Source organism: Lytechinus pictus, chromosome 12, assembly GCF_037042905.1.
Source record: "Lytechinus pictus isolate F3 Inbred chromosome 12, Lp3.0, whole genome shotgun sequence".
In the NCBI taxonomy this organism is placed as follows: Eukaryota; Metazoa; Echinodermata; class Echinoidea; order Temnopleuroida; family Toxopneustidae; genus Lytechinus; species Lytechinus pictus.
This window is the reverse complement of record NC_087256.1, coordinates 4321217-4348197: the sequence shown is the minus strand read 5'-3', so window position 1 is coordinate 4348197 and position 26981 is coordinate 4321217. Positions and strand designations below refer to the sequence as shown.

General features: G+C 36.0%; 1 protein-coding gene across 1 annotated transcript; it reads left to right on the top strand.

Moving 5' to 3' along the window:
• The first annotated feature begins 19080 nt into the window (after positions 1-19080).
• On the top strand, positions 19081-26578 carry LOC129273397 (uncharacterized). Its single transcript, XM_064108001.1, has 4 exons — positions 19081-21487; positions 22127-22403; positions 23422-23682; positions 25270-26578. Exons 1-3 carry the CDS (start codon positions 19721-19723, stop codon positions 23649-23651), a joined length of 2274 nt encoding a protein of 757 aa, XP_063964071.1. The 5' UTR covers positions 19081-19720; the 3' UTR covers positions 23652-23682; positions 25270-26578.
• Positions 26579-26981: the final 403 nt, after the last annotated feature.

Genomic DNA, 26981 nt, shown 5'->3' with positions numbered 1-26981 from the left:
TCACTAAACTGTTATTACGTTTTTTGATTTGCTCGTTATGATTCATATCACGTGTTGTATGATGTCTTTATTTATGATACTCTTGAAAAAAAGAAGGAAAAATAATAAATGTGCGTCCTATATAGACTACCTCTATCAGTAAATTACAGCCTCCACCTACAATACCGCGTGCTCTGTTTTTTGTAATATATATAGCCTACTATTCCGTTTCTTTTATTTTGAGGCCAGCTATAATAAAGGTTACGAGTCAATCAATGACATGTCAAGCTGCCTACGTGCTTGGGTCGAAGAACATCACGAATATTGTTATATTTTGGGGATTTCATTTCATCTTTCGTTCCAATGGGGTGTATGGCTTTACGATTTAAAAAATCTGCTCGCGGGCGAGCATAAATGTAATTTTTTGAAAGTATATTCATGATTATTATTATACCTCACCCTTTTTCTTTTTTCTGTCTTTATTTTCTCCCCCAGGGGGGGGGGGGCACTCGACCAAAAAAAGTGGTAGGGGTGTGCCGCTGGCGAGACTAAAAACGGGGTCTTGGAGCGGGCTTATTGTAAAGAGGAGGGCCCTCGGAACGGGCTTTTGGAACTACAAATGTTTGTGAAAATGGGGGTCCTTGGAACGGATCGCCAGCGTGTGAGTGCGTATCATTGGCGGCGGAAGCAAAAAAAATAAGGGGAGGTCCACCTGAAATTTTGGGATGGACACAGGTAAAATATGACAAGCCCCCTCCCCCTCCCAAAAAAAAGGTTATCAACCTAAATTTTAGGAAAGTGGATCACCCAAATTGTTTGACAAGGAAAATGAAAAAAAGGTAATCAGCCTACATTTTAGGGGGGGACCACAAACATTTCAGGGGGGTCCACGTGAATTTAGGGGGGGACGCACGAAACAAAATTGACAAGCAAAAAAAAGAATGGTTATCAACAAAAATTTGTGGGGGAACCGTCCCCCCCCCCCACCTCAAGTCCCCCCTGTCCTTCCCCCCCCCCCCGCTTTTATGGTGCGTATGTATCCCTATGGAACGGGCATGCGTGCATAATGCAGCGAGTCCGGCGGGCGCCGAGTGCGCTCGCGTAGAGGTGGTCGGACAGCGCTCTGCGGCCGCTTTTTACCAAAATTGCAGCCCCAAAAGGGGTTAGGTCCATTTTTCATCAAATATGATTTTTTTTTTGTCTCAATGTATAGATTTGTAGTAGCTCTATAAGGTGATTCCAAAAAAGTTGAAATTTCCATTAAAAATTGATCTAATGGCAAAGAAAAATCACTTTTTTTAAAGGGGTTAGGTCCATTTCAGTTTAGTTGCAAAAGGGGTTAGGTCCACACAGAATTTTTTTAAAGATATGAAGACTGGTTGATTTATTTTATATCCAATTTTATGTTCTCATGGTAGGGTATCACAAACATTAAATTTCGCATAAGAATATTGCAATAGGGGAGAATTTAAAAAAAAAAAAAAATTCTTGGAGTTGACCTATAACCCCTTTTGCAAACAAACTATTCTGAAGAGCTCATTTGTCAAAAGGGGTTAGGTCCATTGTTCATTATTTGTTTTGTTTTGTTTTCTGTCTCGAATCCTCTAAAATTTTAGTCGTTCTGATGAAAACAACGAAATTTTGAAATTCGAATCATATGAAAACGTGAATAAAAGTGGCAAAAATAAATCACCTTTTTAATCAAAATAGATTGGATTCATTCCAGTTTAGTAGCAAAAGGGGTTAGGTCCACAATGATAATTTTTAAAAGAATATATAGAAAAAAATTGAAGACAGGTAGATTTACTTCATACCTAATTTTATGTTCACATGATAGGGTAGTACATCATGACAATTTAGTTCCTCATAAGAGTATTGCAGTAAGTGAAAATAAAAAACATGGTTTTTCTCGGAATGGTAAAAAGTGGACCTAACCCCTTTTGCAACTAAACTCTTCAAATAATGCGAGCGCAAAGCGCTATCTTATTTTTTTATATTCAGTCTGACATGAAAATTGTAGATTTTAATCACAATCTATGTATGTCGATGAGTAATCAATGACAGCGCATAAGATAAAGCATAAGATAATAGTTTTTATACAAACCCGAGCATTTAATTTTCACGTACATGTAATGGATGATACGTCGAGCGCGACAGCCCTGCATGAACTGTCATCGGTTTTCATGGATGAAAAAAAAACCTTTCATGCACTCTTTTAAATTTCACTTCTCATTTCTTTTTTATATATTCTCCACCCTTTTACAACATGAACCTGAATAAAGGAAACTTCGAGAAAATTTAAAAGGGTGGTGAAATAAACGGAACACAAAAAGCAGGCCATGCAATGCGCTTACTTGCGTGGATGTGTACATCTCAAAATGATAATATCATGTATAAAAATATAAACATGAGGATATTATTTCATTTCATCTTGGATTTAAAAAAAAAAAAATTCGCAGTTAGTATCACTTCCCGAAAGGAATGTTTTCATTCAATAGCAATAGGCCTACATTAGAAGAAAAATTGATTTCGAGAAAAATAATGAGAAAAACAATATAAATGGTCATTAGTGCGTAAATCCGATATCCATCACTTCCAACGTCATGATAATTACGTACATTATTATTACTATTATTAATACACCATCGTTATCATTATTATTATATTGGATATATACCCCACCCACCCCCGGGATCGAAACCTATATCTGTTATAGTCAAATAACAGAACGTTCCATCATTGTTTCCGCTCACCACACATGGTATTTCGTCATTATTTTATCATTTATCAATGATATGAACTATTATGACTAAAATTTTTGTCTACCATGTAGATATTTTGTTTCAATTATATTCTGTTGAAATCGCTGGATTACAGATGGGGTGAGGGCCACGGACACCTCCCCCGGCCCATAAAAAAATCACCGTTAAGAAAACAGAAGAGAATAGGAAAGAACTGAGAGACAATAGGAAATAAATTATCATCTCAATAATAGGTCAAAATCTATCACAATCAGTGTTTTGTTATGAGGAATGTCAAGACATTTGCCCGATACGCCATTCTGTCCAACTCAATTTTTGCCCATTTTACGCTATTGGTCACTTATCATTGTCAATTTGGAATTAATGAGTTCTTGATTAATTCAGTATTGTTTTTATCTTTCTGTATTTTCGTTGCTATACAATTCCTATATCCGGTTGTGTCTATAGTCTTCATGTTCACATTTTCAAAGGGACTTTCTTTTATTTCAATATTGTTCTCCAACTCTTTTTTGGAATTTTTTTTTTCGATTTATTGATTGGATAAACAAAATAAATTTACAATGCATGTAGCATAATCATAATACGGCCTGAAATACAATTGACAATGTTTTAACTGTATGAAGATAGGACTTAGACATAAAGAATGTAAAAGCATATAACTATCATGAACAATGCAGAAAATGCAGAGTAAAACTCCAAAAGCAAAGAAATGCTTGAAACGTATCAGCCAAAAAGGGGGAGAAGGGCTACACGGAAACTTATGAATTAAATTGGTCCGTAAGAAAAATTTAATGTCACAAATAATCAAGGTATTACAGGGGCCACGGAAACGGGGGGAGGGGCTGCGGCCCACGCGCTGCAAAAAAACGTAAAAGTTACCATCGGATTATGATTATTTGCATGGGCAGCCCCCACCCCATCACACTTTCCAATCCGTTTCGCGCCCTTGAGAAAGGGAAAAAAGTAGGAATCCAAAAGTGAAGTGTGAGCTTTATTTTGGTATATGCCTAGATTCAAAGAAATATATCACTTGTGAGTTATTGCCCCGTGGCCGCTGTGCATTCATATACTTCTACATATCGAATTACCGCTCAGTGAGGATTCACAAGTATAATTATCATTTTTCTCCTGGAATTTATGAAAACATAATAGGCAAGAATATTTTCATCGGCAACATGAAAAATGTGCATCTCATATCCGTTAAACCTCGGGACCTGCCCATCATTTTCAAACAAGAATGTCATCTTTACTTCCAAAGGTAGGCTTTTCCCGCCCCAAACTATTCTTACAAGCCATATATAGACGAGTAAATTTACTTTATCATCAATAATGATTTCAACATTATTTTCCGCCTGAGTTGTAAAATGTTGATGACGCCGTGGAGCTAAAGGCGTCGGATATAATACAACATTTAATTCGTCTTTCTATATATACTCTAAAAATGCGTTACAGGATAATTATGCCCTTTAATGATAACACCCACTTTTTCATGTATTCTACCATTTTGATTGTTTTTTGTTGTTGTTTTTGTGTAACTTTCGTTGGTATTTTATTTTGTTTATTTACACCCAGCTATCACTTCGGACCGTCTCGACCTCGTATTCTTTCGGTTGTGTATTCAATAGTCCAGATACTTCTTTCATTCTCTTTCCCCTATTTCACGACGGCAGCATATCATATTTTGGAACCTATGAATTGAGGGGTTCGGGTTACTCTACATCTTTTAAACATATAGCAAGATAAAACGCAAAAAAATGCCATGTGATTTTTTTATGGCCAGCCCCCTTCACCCTTTCTGCTCAGCCCCCACACTTTCAACTCCATGCTGCCACTGCCTTAGCGTTAAATGACCCAACAACTCGACGCAAACAACATTATTTTTTGTGCGAGTGAACTAAGCGAGGGAATCCAGAAAATTATTCCTTCTTTCATGTCATTGTTTTCTCAATTTCTATTTCTACATCTTTTCTATTTCTATATCTTGGTCACAGATCTTCTTTCTTGAGGGCGGATGGTCCCCAAGCCCCCGCCCCCAACATGTACGCCATGCAGTGACATTGCATGTACTCTATTTATGTGACGCCCCTTTCCCCTTCTTGATATCAAAGCCATTTAAACCTCGCAGATTGCCGGTTTTTTAATCAAATCGCAGGTATATACAGAATATAGCTTTTACACATTACATTTATTCAACCCAGTTGAACCGAATATTTTGAGGTGGCCAAACATAGCAATGTGGGAAAATTTGTAAAAAGTCGCCAGCACGCGAGCAAATCGAGCTAGAAAAAATTGCCCATCGAAATTGACATTTCATTGTTTCCATTCATTTCATCATACGTTGTCTCCTATAATTTATTTTATTACTTCTTGGGTGTAGAACCACTTGTAGGCCAGTGATTGAACTTAAAGGAATGGTCCCTACAAGGAGCGTTACAGAGCCATTTGAAGGTTATAGATGAAGAGCTCCTACCGCGTGGGGTCTGGGGCAACTGCCCCGGTAGCTTATTTGAATAAAATTTAGCAAGTTTATAGCACTATGTTGTAAGCAGTCCTTCTTTTTCCCCACTCTTTATTTTCATTCCTCGGCAGCCCGGTTGTGTCATTAATTTTTTTTCTTGTCTTTTTTCTTTGATTTCCAATGTAGCTTTTGACTATTTCCATTCCGACCTTCATTTACCGCTATGTTTTCTATTGCATTAAATATAGGCCTATTTCGGAATGATTTTTTCTTTCTCAAATGTTCTTCTTTCATTCCTTTTCCGTCCGATATCCGTCCTTTTCCATTAAAAAAAATCTTCGTTTTCTTTCACTTTTCTCTTGCCCTTCCCTTTTCCTCCTTTCCTTTTCTTTCCCCTTCCCCTTTCACCCTTATGTTTGTTAAAATATCCCTCCCTTTTCCCCGTTTTTTTTTTTTTTTCCAGTGAAATCCGTTAGGGGGCAGCTTGCCCCCCCCCCCGCCTGTTACGCAACTGGTCGTGCCGAAACAGTACGGTATTGTTTACATAGCAAATCTCAGAATATCCTTGCTCTATGAAGTTTCAATCTTGGCAGAGGCTGGGACGAGCATGTGGAAGTAGCTAGCGACCACTTTGTGTGCGACCAAGGAGTTAGAGTGATATCTCCTTGGTGCGACCATGGTGCAACTCCCCTACAACCCATGCCTCAGGGGCCGCGGAAGCGGGTCCGGGGGGGGGGGGGCTGGGGGAATTCAGCCCCCCGGCCCCCTCACTTATTTCCAAAACAGTGTACAAAAAACGTAAAAATGACATTAGGATTGTGATATTTTGAATGGTCAGCCCCCCCCCCACTTTGAAAACTGTTCCGCGACCCATATTGCCGTACCTATTACCCCATACCACTGGTAGAACACGAAACGGTAGCTATAGGCCTACGTCTAATCCGTAAGACTATGAAAAAAACTGAAGGCCAATGCATGCAGCTGCCTCTACCTGTACCAAGATCATATCATGTACGCATAAGTGGGGTAAACCCATCCCGAAACCCATATATACCTAACAGTGCTGTAACTTCCATTTCATTTTGTAAAGAGGCAGAGAATCTATTTGCGATGACCGTAGCAAGTGGTTCCTCTCATGCCCCCAAACAAAGTGTGAGCCGTGTAATTGTCATTTTCACCGCCAAGCACGTACAAGCAGTCATTTACATTTTTTTCTCAAATAAACATAGAGCGAATGCGTATTTTCTGCTATTTTTTCTACATGACCAGCTCATCTGTCCAGCCACCAATTCATTTTATTTCATCATTTTATCATTGGTATCCATTCGTTCATCCATTCAATCCGTCCATCCTGGGGGGTTATCAGTAGGCCTATCCATCGGATGATCGGGCGGATGATACAATACACCCATACCCAGGCCCAGCTATCAATCCATCATTCATTCTCTTCACTCGATCTTCAGTCATTTCTCCATCCAAGGAGATTGCTCCATCCGTCCATAGAATATAGCTTTAGATCTGTCCATTGGTAATAAGGCTACCACCCTCTCTTCTGCCGCCCCCAACTTTCCGGCTCATGGGCTCGCATGAGTGTGTGTGAGCGAGTTGATCTCCTCGAAATTGATACACAAATCATACACCATGGGGCTATAAATAGCTCCATGCTTACACATTACGTTGGTCTGTTCTCTTCTGCTTCTCCAAGTTTGCGTAGTCTTCTTCACGTACCTTGCTTCCCGGATTCCCCACGCGTTCATTGTAAATACCGTCTTAGGAATGAGACCCAAATACACATTGTATCTTGCCTGTACTCATGTTATTATTTGTACTTTGTGTATATTTTTATGATTGCATGTGACTGTGCTTTTTAAACAAGCAAATAAAGAAGAATTAATAACTCTGGGTCTATATCACAGAGTTCGGTCCTGTATATATATATATCCCCAGATAAAAATCACACTTTTACTGCTGAGCAATATACTGAACTTCTCATTATTAAAAATCGAGATGCAAGTTTCCTTGCAGGGCTGCAAAATTAATAGCTATTTTGTCACTGTTTTTTGTTGTTGTTGAAATCTTGCCGAGTACGTCATGTCTGCCCCATCCCTCAATTTTCTCTGCTCATCATCTGCTTGTGAATTAAAATTCCAAAACGTGCATCGATACTCGCATACACGCACTATTCGGTCTATATGTGTAGACTATACTCACGTACTTTGCATGCGATGATAATGTCCTGTGACTGTGATGTGAACCGGTAGCTTGTGTGCAAAGCGTAAACAAGTCGCTAGCCGGCTGGCATCGGCGCTTTGAGCTTGCACGCACCGTTCGACGTTTGCTTTCTCAGCTACACACATATGGGGATTTCTAGATACTGCGCATGCGCGATGACGTATTCATCAATATGCATGACGTCGTAATGAATATGCATTATTCGGACAGTGTTCTAAGATCAATTTATTTTTTAACCCGAGAGGGCGTCAATAGAAAGGTCCTAAGTATAAACGGTTAACCGAGAAATATATAATACATGTTTCACCCCTCAATATCATGAAAATAGAAAAGTTATGCAAGTTTTTTTTCCGTGATAAAATCGAGCAATAATATAGGTATTTAATTAATGTAATAATTTTGAAATTGATTCATTGCCCTTTTCTGAGAACAACCAATCATACACTATACCTTTAATGTGAGATAGAGAGAGAGAGAGTGCAGGGTTGGACAGACGAAATACAAGACACTTGGGCCCGTATTCTGAAGTCGGGTTTAACTTTAACATGGTCTAAGACTAACTGCTAAAATTATGGAAAACCAAAAATGTTAACATTTTCCTTACATTGTATGTTTCTTACAATGTTTATTTACTGTACTCTTTCCTAGCTCATGAATGGTGAAGAAAGCTATCTTATCTACCCTTCTGAAACAGTTAAAAATGATTTGAGAGAAAAATTACTTGAGTGACACATTGAAATTGTTAGAGATGTATGCCACTATTGGCTCTCCATAATTAAACCACGACTTTAAACCAGGGTTTAACTTAAACCTGACTTCAGAATACGGGCCATTGAAGTCAGATCAGTGGCGTAATGAGCCAGACATTTTCAGAGAGCTAAACATGACGTGCGGGGCAAAATTTCTAAACATTCTGTGTGTTAGGCCCCCATTCCACAGAACGGAAACCATTGAAAGACCACTGAAAGACTTAAAATTGGTGAGGTCCTACCGCGGTCTTCAAGATCACTGAAATTTGTCATCTCTGTGGAATGGCTCAGAAAGACCCCTCAAAGAACTCTGAAAGACTGATGGATATTTCTTGTCTTACTGGTCTTAGACTAGTCCTATAGAGATCTTTCAATGGTCTTTCAGAGATCTTTTATGCAACAAGTGATCTTTCAGAATTCTTTCCATGGACTTTGCCTGGTCTTTCAATGGTCTTTCAATGATCTCTCATGAGTCTTACAGTGATCTCCGCAAAAATCTTGAGAGACTGCCGAAAGATCATTGAAAGACTATGAAGACCTTTGAAAGTTCATCGAAAGACTGCTGAAAGACCACTGAAAGACCATTTTCTTGTAAGACCGTTGTAAGACTGTTTTGAACATTTTCAAAAAGTTTTGGAGCCCATGAAGACCACGAAGACCGCTGAAAGATTGGTCAGGACTCATGTAAGACCTCAAAGACCATTGTAGGTTCATTGAGAGACCTCTGTAAGATCAACCAAAATTCATGGTCTTTGAAAGGTCTTTCAGCGGTCTTGCTCTCTGTGGAATGGCCCCTTTAGATAGACAAGCAAGCAAGCATATGAACTTTTTTAAACAAATCAAATTTTGTGATTAATTTTTACATGATGTTCAGAAAACAATATAAGCTTTTACCATTTATCCTATAGATGCATATGAAAAAATGCTGTGCTAGAATATTCTCACGTAAATGTGTTAAAAATTGTGAAATACGGGACAAAAGAGAGTCCTTGGCACAGTTGGCAGGGTCGTATGAGACCCAGGACAATAAAGTATGGGACTGTCCCTTGAAACATGTGACGTCTGGTCACCCTGAGAGAGAGCTGTTGAGATGGGCATATTTTGGCCGTGTTTATACTTCCACTTTTCAGGCCAGAATGAGCGTTTTCATAAGTGATTAGTCTAAAACACGGTTGAGTCCATGCTTACTTTCATTCAAACGTCGTTTCAGAACGCGATCATAAACTTACCAAAAGGTGCGTTTCTAAACGTTGTTTGACCAGAATCAGGCTTTCTGGGAAGTATAAACAGGACCGCGACCGTAAACGTGTTTTAAATGACATCATTTGATACATGCTTCGGGTAAGATGAAAATCCGTGGGCAAAATAGTCGCATGGTTCTAACATGGACCTACCTCCACGGATTTACCTCTCATCTCCCTGGTTCTAATAATGGATGACCAATGCACATTTGCATGTACGATTACTATCACTATTACTATTCCTCTAATTTGTCATCACGATGGATGTTGAGGGATTTACAAAAAAAACTGAACATGAGTTATAATGAGATATCACTGAGCCAAAAGCCCCAGAAGCTTAAACAAATAGATGTCTTATTAAATCATATTCTTTATTTTATCTTGTCCTCACCATGGTGAAAATTCTATTCATGTATGTCAAGTAGCTCCATGCAATTACTTAAAGATAAAAAATTGTTCGAAGTTAAAATCCCTTAAAATAATAGTCGACCATAACAACACTAGAAAACAACACTTGCGAAAAAGGGCGTGCCCAATTTGGCCTCGCATTCCTGCTCAACAAAAATTACGATGCGAAGCCAGCTGCAGATTGCAATTCCACCTCTGAAAAATTAAGCATAAACAGCACTCCCATAACCACGTTAGCGACTGGTGTTCTGAAACAATGTTTGAAAACGCTGATTCTGTCTACGCAATGGAAGTATAAACACACCCTTTGAGGCTTGTTCAGAGATGACACAACAAAGCTTGGCAATTTTTATTTTTACATATAGTCAATAGGATAGTAGACATCTGCTGCAAAGTCAAGAGACCTTTTTTTAAGTCGTAATGCATGAAAAATTAAGGATCCATCAAATTTTTAGAAAAGTTGTCAAATTGTATTGAAACATGATCTGTCCAAAGTTACATGACCTTTTGTTGTAAAAAAAAAATTAAAAACTAGAATTTTAATTCGTCATGAGGACGAATTAGGTGATCTGTCTCTGATTTCATGATCACGAAGACAATCAGCATGTTTATTGACATCAATACGATGATCATATTGAAAACTAAACTTTTATTACAAAAAAGAACATGATGAATACTCTTGAAAAGAGAGAAATGAGAAACTTTGGAAAATTGGTGTAAATGATACACATGGTACATGTACATGTTATATTAAAAGGATTTTTTAAAACTATTTTATTGTGCAATGTTTTAACTTATATACCTTGTAATGGTCATGAAGGACCATTTGTGAAATGTTGAAAAGAAAAGAAAAAAAAAAAAATCTCATGTTCACCCCTGGGTTCCAATCCTCGACCCTAAGAAAGCAAGTCTGATGCCTTATCAACTGAGCTACACTATTTCCCATAGACTTTACACATAAGCACTATTTCCCATAGACTTTACACATAGGATCTCAAATCCAATTTTGCAAGAGAAATACGGGCATGATCCCGGCATCTGATTGGAAAATGGAGAGCACATTTGCGATAGCTTACAATCTCAGATACAACATACCTCAAGCTCAGAGAAAACCAACAAAAAGAAATGGAGATATGGCTCGCGAAATAGAAGAATGTAAAATCCAGTTTTGAGAAAAAGTCATTTCCCATAGAGATTGCACACAAAATGAGCGAAAATGACATGCCTCTTATAACCATTTTTCAGGATGATCCATTCCTTTAAATGTGAATATAGCCATCACATTAGAAAAAGTATGTCCTCAGCTACAACATATAAGAAACTGAGCGAAAATTGACCAATATTTATGGAGTTAGAGTCAAATTTGCATAACAATGATGACATCATAAGTAGCAAAATGGGAATTTTGAGTTTCGACGCCATTTTGATGACGTCATGATGAAATTTCGGGTCAAATGTGACATGAAATCATATCTCCCATCCATACTCTATTTTACAAAATGGCGTCTAGATGACGTCATGATGACCTTTTGACCTTGAACTTGTTTTATACACATCACATGATAAGTCCCCATATCTGATGATATTCTGAAGATAATTGATGATGTAGATTTGGAGATTTTGTGCTAACAAGAAAAGGGCGGAAAATAAAGAAAAATAATAAATAAATGAAAAAGAAAATTCGTACGAAATTAATAGTTGATCTGTCGATTGACAGATCACCTAAAAATCATTATGATACTGAATGCCTCAGTACATGACATTGTATCATTGTTCATCAATATGATGCCATGACCTTTCTGTGCAGCATTTGATCACTTCTTTTTTAAAAGAAAAAAGGAACGTATGTATTGTGATTGTAGGATATCCTTGTGCAATAATTGACTTGTTTGAAATGCAAAATTTGTCATAAGCGATCAGCATCTTTAGAAATATGAAAATGTAAACTCCATTTTGATGGATATTTGAGAACTTCAGTATAATCCTTTGACAAAGCATAGTTATGTGAACTGGACGCTGAAATCTTTGAACATTTTACCCCAGGACTTGTAACCTATATGTACATATACTTTTACCTTCAATCCTTTTTCTCCACCCTTGATTATTTTGGTAGAAATTATCTTGATGGTGTGTGAGTGTATGTTATATTCAATTGCCATTTTGGAAGTGTTTAGTGATTATGCAGTGTGTGTGTGGTATATGTGGTTGTTCTTTTAGGTGCACTGATCCTATTTCAAACTCTTTATGTACTCAATGTATCAATATATTTCCTTTTAACCATTGTGAGGATGACGATGATTTTAAATTAAACTTATTAAGTTTTTTCTCCTTAAACCAGGGCGTCAATATGGAAAGATTAAAACATATGAAAATTAATCCTTTTTGTTTAAATGATATTGATGACATCTTTGATAATGATAATATATTTTGTGACATCCAAACTGGGGGTAATTTTTATAAACCAACTCATTGCAAATATTTCTTTACTGACGAGTTACAAGAAATCCCAAACGACGATTCCCTAAGTCTTATCCACCTCAATGCACGAAGTTTGCCCAAAAATTTTGATGATATTCATACGCTTTTAAATTCTTCTGGGAGAATATTTACTGCAATAGGTATAACAGAAACATGGCTCAGTGAAAAGAAAAATAGTAACATGTACCATATTGAGGGATACAATTTTGTTCAGATTAATAGGGAAAGTAAAAGAGGTGGTGGAGTTGGGATTTATATAGACAATAAATTTGATTACATAATAAGGTCTGACATTTCAAACAATACGTCTGAATTTCAAGCATTATTCATTGAGCTCCAGACTTACGAAAAAAAGAGAATTATTATAGGATGTATTTATAGAGTCCCAGGTTCAAACATTGACGTATTCCTAGATAAATTAAACAGTTTACTAGAAAAAATAAATAATCAGAATTCTGATATTTTCATAATGGTGACTTTAATATAAATTTATTAAACATAGATTCACACGAAAAAACAAATGATTTTTTAGAATCAATGTTTTCTTTTAATTTAATATATCCATTGATTTCGAAACCTTCAAGAATTACTCCTACTTGTGCAACCTTAATTGATAATATTTTTTGCAATTGCTTGGATAGTAGTTTTGATTCTGGGTTGCTTATTGCTGATATATCAGATCATTTTCCAGTTTTTTGTCTGAAGAAAAATTACAAATTAAAATCTTTAAATAACATCTCATGTACATTTAGACGATTAACTAATAATAATCAACTATCAAAGTTTAAATCTAAATTACAAGAGGTTGACTGGTCTTTAATGTATTATGCTGATGATGTAAATATTTGTTATAATAAATTTTTGCAAATCTTTTATTCACTTTATAATGAATGCTTTCCCATAATAAAATCAAAACCAAATACAAAATTTATTCGTAAAAAACCCTGGATAACAACAACTTTATTACAATCTATTAACAAGAAGCAAAGACTTTGGAAAAAATATCTGAAAACTCCATCAAATGCAAATGAAAGAAAATACAAACAATATAAAAATAACTTAGTACAATTACTTCGTATAGCAAAATCAGATTATTATTCATCCCTCTTTTCTATAATCAAAACTGATACCAAAAAGGTCTGGGGTGAAATTAACCGTATTTTAGTGTAACACGCGGACACTGATGTAGAAAGATGACACACGACACCATTCCTTGTGTTTCGGTTCGTTTAATATCGATGGATCGTTACATACAAAATTCCAAGTACAAGAACACAAGATAGAAAAAAACCTGCAAAAACCAACAAGAACAAAACAATTAAATAGAATTATGATATGTTTGAAAAATGCACAAAATAGAAATATACACATATTTGTCTGTGACTCCAAGACAAAACATTCATCAATATGACGTCAAGTAGACTCGTAATAATAAATGATAAACATGTTGTCTATACCCATTCATTAAAACCTAATCAATATTGCCTGAATTCAACTCATCTAATCACAAATTCAGTTCCTCCATCGTTATGGATAACTCTTCCAACAAATAAATGAAATACATCCATCAAGTGAAATTTACCAAACAACAATTAGAATATGCCAACAAATTAACATTGAAATACAGTGGTTAATGAATGATAACCACTCACCCTGACAATCTGGCCTAGAGGACCATATTTCCTCTGGTGAGAGCCTCACCCGCTACACGAATGTCATGTCAAATACCTTTAAAAGGAAAGTAACAATTATTACACGTAGTAAGTAATCATCGTGACCCTTTACTCTGAAAACACTTAACTGAAACATTGAATTAACAATTCAATAACCAAATCAATTTAACCAAAATCTTTCACTCTAAAGATCATTTTACTAAATTGTTTCACTATAAGATTAGAACCGAACACATTCTGTTTTATAACTACATACTACAATCAAGTATATACGTACAAGTAATTATACAAAATATAACAAAATGACATAAGAATAATCTGAAGTAACGAAGACAGATGCATAACTAATGAATTATTTAATTTACAAACCCCTTTAAAATAAGACAGATAACATGCTATGCTAGCAAAGATAGCTCTTTAATATAACCTAACATATTATTTAAAACAATAGAAAATGCATTGCGAACCAACTTTATAAACTATTGTTCAAAACTAACAGAATCGACAAAATAAGATAATTTTCTTACCTTTAATTCTGACCCGAAAATGAAGAAGCCTCTCTGCCTGCCCCATGAATGGGGTGCAGTGCAGGAGTGAATTGGAGCAAAATCCTCTCTCCTTTTTATGCAGTTATCACTCTCCATTCACAGATGCTAAGCCTTGACCATAATTATCTACGTCATGCAAGCTCATAGCTCTGGAATGTGATGTTTTGACCCAAAGACCATTCAGCATCACTCTTACCCAGAAAGAGTGTGAATCATACTTCCTCAAAAGCATGAAGATTGTTAAATATTTCTACTTTCTACTACTTCCTGTGCACTTCCTGTGAAGGCGTCTATCACTTACAGACAAATGATTAAGAGTTATGAAAATATATGAATTTCCATTAAACAGTTCATTTTGACCTGTTACATACTCCCCTACTTAATTGAGTGACGTCCCGGCACTCACTATACCAAAATTATTACAAATTAAAGTCCTACTTTAAATAACACTACCCGGTGATGCTTGTTCCCAGTTACAAAACAAATCAATTTACAATTAATCATGACATTAAGATATAAAGCCAGTAATCACCCGATACAGAATATGAAAATCTCAGCAATAACTCGGTATTGGCGAACCCGCACCACTAATACGAACTTTCTGGTCTCATGACGAGAATAAACACAGAAGACATATCTAGTGCAAAAACTTAACTGTTTCAGTTTTCAACTACACTCCTTATTATGTAATACTGGTCTCATGTTGAGGCTTCTAGCATTAACATTCCAAGTGCTTCCTAACCGATCCTAACAGCTCCAAAGTTTATACCAACCAATGTTTAGTTACCGACATTAACCTTCACAATCCATGTACTTCAATGAATAACAAACCATTATATACTTTATAACCAGTAAATAGATCACTATAATGTCATCCTTAAAACTCCCAAAATATACCTACTTATACTTACAGCTGATTCAAACTGTAAGGCAAAATTACAAGGCAATAAACAAATAACAACAATTACCAGATGTTTCCCCAAATCTTAGCAATTTCCAATGGAACAATAGTTCATCAATATAACATACTGAAAAATCTTATAACTTTTGACTAATTCACTCAACTACCAATGTGTCCTTTCCGGCCTCGAAGGTAAACAGAAAAACAAAGGTAAAGAGAAAAACTTTACTGCCCAAATAGTCACTCCAGTATCCCTCTAATGCAATCCCGGTCTCAGATTGAGGTTCTCGAAATTTACATTGATACTTTATCATGACTAAACCTAGCAGTACTCCTAGCCAAATCCCAGTTACAAATCAGAAAGATCAGCATATTACAATATAATAACCTATAACACACATAAACATAAAAGTAAACCACTTTCATCAAGACGTGGGCTCCCCTACTTTTTCAAAAGTAGCCCCTAAAACTATTAAATACACATTCTGGATCAAACAATTAACATTAATTCACGCCATAACTTATTAAACCGAATATTAATCAAGACCCAAAACTAAACTTAAAAAGTTAACAAACTTCACGTATCAGACAAAGAAACGCCTCAACTATTCACAAGTTAATCATGTTTGCCAAACCCAGAGCTTAATCTGCACATACTGTACTCCCTCCTATCAACATATAAAATACTGGTGTCTCTAGCTTCCAACACCCCAATGTGTGGTTCCCATCCAACCAGCCAAAATTACATAAGAAAGGGGGCATGGACTGTTCCAAAACACAGCATTACCATGACAACACAAAAATGAACCTTGAACAGTGCTCAGTGTTCCCTTGACCAAAGCTTTTTGATCTGAAAACTCTTACAGGGTATCTCATAAAATACCTTTCCATTAGTATTAATCCCTATCAAATACATTGTAGCCTCATATTATTTTAAAACAAACTACATTTCGGCTACAGCATTCACACAATGCACACACACAATACATCTTAAACTTAAAGCTACGTTCATATTTACAAAATTCAAGATGTCCAACAGATGAGACGGATGAGCTCCTCAGATTGCCAGGGTTTGAACTTGGTTGTATCCAACGATGAACATCGATCCTGCTGACTACGCCACTTGTAACACGCGGAAACTGATGTAGAAAGATGACACACGACACCATTCCTTGTGTTTCGGTTCGTTTAATATCGATGGATCGTTACATACAAAATTCCAAGTACAAGAACACAAGATAGAAAAAACCCTGACAATCTGGCCTAGAGGACCATATTTCCTCTGGTGAGAGCCTCACCCGCTACACGAATGTCATGTCAAATACCTTTAATTCTGACCCGAAAATGAAGAAGCCTCTCTGCCTGCCCCATGAATGGGGTGCAGTGCAGGAGTGAATTGGAGCAAAATCCTCTCTCCTTTTTATGCAGTTATCACTCTCCATTCACAGATGCTAAGCCTTGACCATAATTATCTACGTCATGCAAGCTCATAGCTCTGGAATGTGATGTTTTGACCCAAAGACCATTCAGCATCACTCTTACCCAGAAAGAGTGTGAATCATACTTCCTCAAAAGCATGAAGATTGTTAAATATTTCTACTTTCTACTACTTCCTGTGCACTTCCTGTGAAGGTGTCTATCACTTACAGACAAATGATTAAGAGTTATGAAAATATATGAATTTCCATTAAACAGTTCATTTTGACCTGTTACATTAGGAAACACTAAACATAAAAAACTTCCCTCAGTTATGTATAATGGAAATATGAAATTACATTCCAAAAAAGATATCATTGAAGAATTCAATAATTATTTCTTATCGATCGGAAAAAACATTGCGGAAAGCATTCATACAGATAAGTCTTTTTATGATTATTTACCAGTGAATAGAACACTTAATTCACTTTTTATGAATCCTACATCCGTATATGAAATCATTAGAATTACTTCAAATATTCGACTATCTAAGTCCACAGGGCCAGATGAGATATCATCAAGGGTTGTTAAGTCTTCTATTCACTATATTGCAGAACCTCAATGTTATATTATCAATAGATCATTATGTTGTGGAGAAGTGCCTGATAAAATCAAACTTTCTAAAATAGTACCCATTTATAAGAAAGGAGATTCAAGTGATATGTCAAATTATCGACCCATTGCAATTCTTCCTTTTTTTTCAAAGATTATTGAAAAAGTAATTTATTGTCGTCTTTATAAATTTTTGCAAAGTAATGATATATTAATAGATGAACAATTTGGCTTTCGTAAGCAATTTTCAACTGATTTAGCTATTTTCAATTTATCTCATTGTATTCAACAGGAAATGGAAAAATCTAATTACTCTATTGGATTTTTCATGGACTTATCAAAGGCCTTTGACACCATCGACCATCACATCTTGTTAAAAAAACTTGAACATTATGGAATCAGAGGAATAGCATATAACTGGTTTGCAAGTTACCTAAACAATAGAAAACAATATGTGGTGGTCGATGGTGTAAAATCATCTGTAAAGAATATAGAGCACAGAATTCCTCAAGGCTCTGTTCTTGGTCCCCTTCTCTTTCTTGTTTACATAAATGATATCATCCATTCTTCTGTTTATTTCAAATTTTCCCTGTTTGCTGACGACACTGTAGCAACGATTAGTCAAAAAAATTTACATACACTTTACTCATCAGCAAACAGGGAAATCTCAAATGTGTCCTTATGGTTCAAGGCTAACAAACTAGCCTTGAATCTAAATAAGACTAATTATCTATTATTTAGAACAAGAAAGAGAAGGGTACCACAAACACTACCTCAATTATTAATTGATGGTGTTCCAATCTCACAATTACATGATGTAAAATTTTTAGGTGTTATAATTAATGAATATCTTGATTGGACTCCACATATATCTGTAATATCTAAATCTATAGCTAGGGGTGCTGGTATTCTACGAAAATTAAAATTTGTACTACCTTGTAATGTGTTGAAAATTATTTATTATGCTATTGTTCATCCATATATCAATTATTGTAATCATATCTGGGGGAATACATATACATCCCACCTGGGCAAATTACATATTTTACAAAAGAAATCAGTAAGAGTTATTACTAAATCTAATATTAACTCGAGCTCTACCCCTTTATTTAAAGAACTAAATATTTTGCCTATTCAGAAAATGACTATTCTCAATTCATTAATATTTATGTATCTAATCAAAAACAAAATGTTTCCTCTAAAATTTTGCAATATATTCATTCATAATTATAATGTCCATTCCTATTCAACTCGCCAGAAAAATCAATTTCATCTTCCCAAATTACGTTTAACCTCGTCATTAATATCTCTTTCCTACAATGGTATCAAATATTGGAATAATTTACATAACTCAATCCAGGAAAGTACTACTTTATCTAGATTTAAAAAACTCTGTAAAAAACAATTACTTAATGAAATATAGGATCCTTGTTTGTATGTGTGTCTGTGAGTGTGTGGGTGTGTGTATGGGTGTTTCTAGGCTGTGTATGTATGGAAGTATTTCTTAATCGATTACTTGTTAATTTAATTTGTTGACATTGTTTTCATAATGTATTTTATATATTTTATGTAAAGGGCCAATATTCACAAGCTTCGGCTTCATTTTGGTCCTAACCATCTTATGATATATGTTTTGTATTTGATTTTATATTGTTTATTGGTTTTAATAAATGAACTTGAACTTGAACATCTTTTCAAGGAAATTACCCACATGCATTGTTGTGCACTTTGAGGTCAGCATTGCAATTATCTATTCTGTAGTTGAGTGCAGGTGCTTGTAGACTGTAATGAATTCGGGGATGCATCATTTGTATAATATTAGAGTCCCCAGTTCTGTGATACCAAAAACAGGAAAAATCAAAATAGAATTTCCTGGAAAACACAATGTTTCAGGCCCATCAAAATTGAATTCTGAAAAATACAATGAAAATCAAAGCAAATCCAATATTACAAAACCATGATGCATTGATCAGTGAAAACGCTGCCCGTCAAACCGGTTTTGGACGATGTGACTGAGAAACACAGAATCTTAATACTAAAACACAGAAGAGTTTTTATTTGAGAAAACAGAAAACTTGGGACTGTAATATTATACCAATAAGCATCAAGGAAAAATTATCATCTATTTGGTGATGAATGCCTTTTGTCTCCCTTCAATAAACCTGTAGTTCATTTTCTTTTTATCTTGTATTTCCAGGAGGGAGCTGTGACCTTCAGGTCATCAAAGAAACGTAGGCACCGGCATAAGAGACCCATCCAGAGAATGAAATCCCTTGATCAGGAGAGCATGAGAACTTACAAAAAGACTCATCAACACTCAACAACAAGTGACATGGCATTGATGGCAAGTAGGAACAGCCTCATGAGTAGTGGCTTGATTCCTGTCAATGTGAATTTCAACATAAGTGCACTGATTCATCCTTCCCTCATCAACAGAGAGGACAGTATTCCAGTCAAGCGGAAAAAGAAAATGTCACTGTCATCGGATTATGAGGCAATTTCAGATGATGAGTTTACAGATGTGCCTACTCTCAAGGAAAGGAGGACAACGTCTGCATGTAGTTCTCCCCAAAATGAGGAGATTTACACCATATCCGACAGCTCTGGAGACAATGATGGTACAAATGAGAGAACTAGGAGGTCGCCGAAGCTCAACTCGAGCGACTCTGATGTGATTTGTTTAGATTCTGATTTGGATCAAAATAATGCAAGTTTGCAGAAAGATCTCCAGCCTATCCCCGTTGACTCTATGAGTGATTTGTCTGATCATCATGCTGGTCATGAACACTATTCAGATTCAGAGATTGACTGTGATGATGCGATCGTTTGTGAACAAGCAAATCTTACCCATGGAGTGTCAGTGAGCAATGGCTCAGATCATTTTAGAATTCAAGATGATGGTGATGACGATGCTGAACAATCAGATTCCAGCGACTTACCGGAGTATCCGATACTTGAGGAAGTGGTACCTTTATACACAACTGTGCCGACATCCAGCAATGCCAATGAGCTGTATTTGAATACACAGACTGTGGAGAGTCATGAAGCAACTGAGCAAAGACCTGTCAAGAGAGAACATGTACCTTCCCCTGAAAGAGCACCGCTACCAGTACAACCTTTATCCGTTTCAGATGATGATCGATCAAGACATTCTTCAGGAGAAGTGGCTGAAAATGAGGAACAAGTAACAGATGCCTGCTGGGGATCTTTCTTGTTAGCTCCAGAGGATACAAAAGCCAGTGATCTTTCTGTAAGAAAATATAAACACATGCATAAGAGAACTAAGCCCTTTAGTGATGATAAATGCAATGCAGTAAATGCCTGTCATGAGGAGGAATTCACGCAGGCAGCACTAAACTTGATAGAAAAGTTCACAACAATAAACCATAAACCACCACCGCATCTTCTTCAAGAACTCTTCCATGAGACCTTAAGAAAGGGCAAAAGTAATGCAGAAGCTTTGATAGTGTACAGGTGCCTCAAAAAGATACAGCAGCTACATCATCCAAATGCAAGGGATTTTCCCATTGAGTGGGATCTCGTCAGAACTGTCGCAACGGCGCTAGTCAGTGTACCATCAAACGGTGATCTAAATGATAGTGTTTTAGCTGTCAATAGTTGGCACATAGACCTGCTGTCTCTACACTACCTTGTGTCCATTCTTGAGGATGATCTAGAGCGCAAGGCAAGGTGGAACACACTGAAGAAGTCCTATGCCTTCTCAATCCTCAATCCGGACACTTGTAGGAACAATTGTCAAGAAGTTGTCAGGTGGATCCATAAGGTAGTTTCTGAATTGGAACCTTCACCTGGGTGCAGTGCGTCTACATTCAGGTCAACAGTCCTTAGCTGTCGATGTCCAGAAAGTACTTGCCATGTGAGTTATCTCCTTCCTCTACTTGGGAAGCTCTTGGAATTAAGCTTCAGAATGGCAGACTCTTGGACCTTAAAAACACATTTACAGAGGACTGTTGAGGAACTGAAAAGCTGCGATCTCAAAGGACTGCCACAGCTGAGACTCCTCTTTGAGGTAATTTGACCATTTGATATTTATACATTTATAGAGAATGCAAATCAAATTTTAAATTCATTCATGTTACACATTTGTATTTTTTGTCGTGCCCACCAAAGATGAAGGGGTTTCTCTCTTGTGACTTATCATTTCATGACTGTCACTTTAAATAACAAAAATTTGCACATACATGTACATGTAGTTGAATTGGGAGTACCTCAGTGTGATAGTGGTTTCAAAAATCAAATGCCAAGTTCAAAGTTTGTCTTTAGGTCATACATGTATATGGTATAAAGCATTTGCAAGCATCTTTTTTATGATTCAAGTGTACTTGCAACCTTTCTTGTGAGAAATAATGTTGAATATAGATGCTTGGTCAACAACCAAAGTTTGCTCATATGTACATTATTCACCAAGTTGAATGTTGTTGATTAAGATTAATGTAATGTACATGTACATTTGAGCAGTTTGTTCCTTGAGCTGTTTGATTAGTCTTATATCCTTGTAACTGTATTGGATGAATACAAGTTTTTGTCTGAATAAAATAATTATGATATGGTCACATAAGAATGGATTAAAGGCAACCCTTATTACAGAGAACCTGATGTCATGTGGGTATTTCTATTTTCTTTGTGTTTGTTTGTGAACTGTTAACAGACACTCCAGCAGCCATGGCTGAGACTCAAGCTCAGCGAACTGATCTTCAACAAGCGATTTGAATCCAATATCTTCAGTCAGCCAAGAGAGAACATCTCCATCACAAGAATCGTTGAGGAGTACTTCCTCTTCCTGCCAAAATCACCCTCCTCAAACTTGAACAATGGGGGAGATATGGAAGATGAGGTGATGGAGACCAGATTCAGTAAGAGTAGTAAAGAAGAGATGGCCTATCTGCTTCTTGTCATGCTGCGGAGTTACCTCCAATGCTGTAGTGGTGAGTACACACACTGATCACTCCTAGATTCTATACTGCAGTCACACCAGACTGACTCCAAAGAGACGGATGATACGCCATTGGAAATAACATAATAGATTTCATCACTGAATAGTTGGTTTTGTGGTATAACTGTAGCTTCATATGGGAGTTTCTTATATCATGTCATTATCTAGGTTAATGTGCCAATGAATGATTTTTCTTACCGTAATCGCTTTCAAGGTTTGATCGCATCTCATGCAAAGGTGAGAAACAGCATAAGACACTGAGCATGAATAGGCTATGTTTATAGAAAATCTCATATTGAATTAAATGTACAAGTGGCACAAAGACTTAGAAATGGAGACTTTGAAATAATCAGAATCCATATATCTATGTTCATATTGTATTGAATTGAAGAGACCATGTGAAAAACTTGATCTGGCAAAATATCAAGTTTCCTTGTTTTTGATAAAGGAGAAAGAAGGTAATTTCCCCCTTCATACCTTGGCAGTGGATGCAGCTGAAAAGATATATATGCATTTAATTTTATCACAAGCAAATATATTCGAGCAATTATTCCTCATAATTGATTTGGCGGGAAAATTACTTTGCCTCCACACTTACGCTTTCATCCAATCAGTGGTATATTCACTTTGGATAATTGCCACATCTAGTGATCAAATTGATAAATATCCTGCACCTTTAATTTCTCTTTTTTGGTTATGATAGCATGTTTATTTATTCATTTAGTACCACTTCTGATAATTGATTTTGACTAAGTAATTGGTATTTATCACCACCCAGAAAAGGTCTGTGATGAGGTAATTTCTTATTATTACCAATTGTGAAGTTTATTAAGCACAGGCAATAACTTGCAGGAATGGTATTGATTGTGGTATTAATTTCATTTTGTATATCTCTCTCTGTCTGTCTGTCTCATTCTCCCCCACCCCTCACCCATTCTGTCTCTCTCTGTCTCTGTCTCTCTCTCTCTCTTCCCTCTCACTATGTCTTCCTATCACCATATGTTGTATAGGAGGTCAGTCCAAGGATGAGCTAAGTAAGAAGTCAACATTTTCCAAGTCCTTGTTGCTTTGGTCATCTGTGTGCAGGAAACAGCTATCCAATGATGACCAAATCAGTCTACTCCAGATAGGTGACTATGTAGACCAACTTAGAAACCATCTCAATTCTTCTTCAGATGAGACAAGTGTGGTGACTGAGGTGTGTCTAGCACAGATGGGTCTTCTCTATGACTGGATGTAGTAGTCTTTCATCTCTACCTTCTACAAAGCAGGTAAAATCAAACTTGGTCTTAATTAGGTAATAGTTACCTGGGTCTCGTAACACGAAATGTTAGCGATTGATCGTTCGCTTGATTTTCATGTTTGATTGTACATTGCAGTCAATGTAATCAATCGTAGAAAAATGTTCTACGATCATTGCTAAGCTTTGTGTTACGGGCCCCAGGTATAGTTATCAAACTCTTTAGTCATCAACTATTAGTCATTTGGTAATAACCATCAGAGTCTGTTGAATAAAAGTTACTATAATGGTTACAATTCCATCCAGTGGTAACTTCCATTGAATCCTTTATTTTGATTGGATGTTGCAAAGCTACCATAAAAGAAATTTTTATGCAACAGGGCGCAGGTAATATTTGTCAAACATTGGAAATAGTCTATTTTTGCATTCATTTTATAACAACAACCATTTTTTTTCAAAGACATTCATTCACTCACACAAAATAATTCAAGTGTTAAGATATTATTTTTCTCAAATAATAGTCCTCAGACTTCATTATTGTCAGGCCGTAGTCATTGGATAATAGTTATTACACTTCACTCTGTCTAATAAAAATACTCTGATTTCTGAAAACCTGTTTTTTTTTAAAGGAAAGTGTATTCTTTAAATAATGCTGTATATACAAATTTTCAATGTAGATTAAGGGGAATCTATTTGTCCCATGTTCACAATCACCAACTCATGTTTATTTATTTTCATGTTGCCAAAACCATGAAACAAGCTGACAGTTAATTATATGGTTATTGAGTTGGTTGTTCAACTTTTGAACTTGTACTATTATGTATAAAGATAGGTTGATTGTAAGAAAGAAAATACTAGTGGGTTTACAACTTTGTGGTTTACCACAGTGCGGTCACTAATGGACATCAGTGGCTTGCCAGCCTAGGATAGTATTTCAGATGAGAAACTGAATATTATCTTTAATAACAATGCACAAGTATCTTGTTATGATAACAATCATGATCATGTTTCCTGAATGATATGATGGATGGAGATTTATCTTCTATTGACAGATTTTTGTGTATTATTGTCTATTGGAACAAGGCTATGAAGTTTGTCTAAAGTGGATGGGAATGAAAGATTTTAGTAGTTGATAAGTTAAGGACAAAAATTGACAAGACAAAACTTCTGTACCTATGATTTCAAGAAAGCCAAGTGCTATAATTACGTTTCTTAAAAATTAGACATGTTGATCAGAATTGCTTCTGAAATAGAAATCATCTCTTTACTTTTTAAATCTAGAAATACACTTGATGTTTTTTTCTTCATATATGCATGTTTGCATTGCCATGAAAATTTTTGATAAACACACTTGAATCTGGAAAGATTTTGATTTTTTAATTAGTCATTCTTCAGGTACGATTTTTAATCATAATGTAGTCAACAGAATATTGATTAGAGGACATAAATATTGCACAGGTTTGGATCTCTTCTGAATTCAGGGGCCTATTTCATAAAGGACTTATAATAGTGCTATCTTTACCATCACGGTAATTACCATTGTAACAGCTTATACATCTGTTATTTTATGACTGACATGAAAACCAGGTTTTAACAAAACTGATTTTATTTTTCACAGGTCCCGTTGATGGAGGTCAAATGGACACGGTCTTCCAGTAATGATTCTCCCCAAAATCATCTATTGTATCCTTGCTACAAAGAATCTCTAAGAAGTTATCGATAATTACTCATAGGTTTACATCGATTCACCCATGTATTTAGACTTTGTTCGAGTTTGTAATCAAGTACTTTTTAGGGAACAAGTCTTTGAGGAGGTGTTCCAACAGTTTTCCTAAGTGAGAATCCAAACACAAACACTGTTCCTACAGGATAGCATTCAATCATGAACCCTGTTCCTGTCTATTTAAAGCCCATCCACTGCATATCACAGGTCAGTAGGTTTGACCCAGGGAGTACAGGTCAACTTGGGATGTATGCAATACTCATCATAGTCTCGGGCAGGTTTGCCTTTACACCAAATCCAACGCAGTCTCGGGGCACCCCGAGACCGGTCTCAGAACACATCGCGAGGTGGTCCAAGATAGGTTTGCTCAGAAGGGGTCTCGGGTAGGTTTTTGTGATTAGAAACCTGCCCGAGACTACTTAGGAAATCCGGTGTAACAGGGGTCTAACAATCTTTGAAAACATATGTTTCTATATTTAAAAAATATGTTGACTTGAACACAGCCTTAATAGAGTTTTATGGTTGCTTTGTTCATGCAGATGCCATTCATTTTTCAGAAAGCCCATGTTATCTGATACTTTGGATTCCATGTTTAATGCACTGTATCCTAGTAATAGCATAGATGTGATTACACAAGGTTATAAGTTGTATTCACACCTACTAAATCAGAAAAAAAAAATGAGATCGGTATTCTTCTCTGACCCTCTCTCTCTGATTAGATTAGAATATAGGCCTACCATTTACATGTACCTTGCAAGTGTCAAAGCAAAGTACGCATACCCCAATGAAAATACTCATTGATCGGCATGTGATTTTCAGAGTAACAAAAGCTTAAATTACAAGGATTTCTCAAAGGTAGCAGGGATATTTTGCTTTTGGATAACAAGAACTTTTGAGGTATTAAAGGCCTGAGGATATAAAGGAATGCAAAAGTCTCTACAAACACTTATGAAATATAGGCCTTTTTGTTACTGTCCATGCAGGTATGAATGTGATAATTTGGAGGTGTGAATTCATCTTCATTCTTAGGATACAATATTTTCCTTGTGGGGCAAGTGTGAATATACCTACATGTAATTTGTACTTTGTCTGCTTTAATAGCAGCGTGAAAAAACATGTTTTATATTCCAAGGTCAAATGCATGCAATAGATAAGATGAGTTGTTTAGTAAAGACAGTTAAATCTCCAGACAATATGGTAATTTTTTTAAATTTAATTCATGAAATGCTGATATGTGTAACTTACGATACTTACAGGTAGGCAGTGGAATTGTAATTATACTATTAAAGTACAGGTGAAAATACAGAGTTTTATATCCATGCATAAAATGAATGTTGATGAGGTTTGACCATGTCATTATTGGTTCATTTAAAGGGGAAGTTCACCCTGAAAAAGTTTTTTGTAAAAATAGCAGATAAAACAATACAAAATATTGCCGAAGGTTTGAGAAAAATCCATCAAAGAATTAGAAAGTTCTTAGAATTATAATTATTTGATTTGTGACATCATATGCGAGCAGTATTCCTACATAGCAAGTGGTAAAAAATCAATGAAATGTAGGTTTCTCAGAAAATTGAAAATGGTTTTACTGAACCTTTTGTATATCA

Excerpts from the sequence above, each read along its gene's own strand:
- LOC129273397 (XM_064108001.1), top strand. The coding sequence starts at position 19,721 with ATGAAATCCCTTGATCAGGAGAGCATGAGAACTTACAAAAAGACTCAT. Across the intron at positions 21,488-22,126 it reads AGCTGAGACTCCTCTTTGAG|ACACTCCAGCAGCCATGGCT; the intron begins GTAATTTGACCA and ends AACTGTTAACAG. Across the intron at positions 22,404-23,421 it reads TTACCTCCAATGCTGTAGTG|GAGGTCAGTCCAAGGATGAG; the intron begins GTGAGTACACAC and ends TATGTTGTATAG.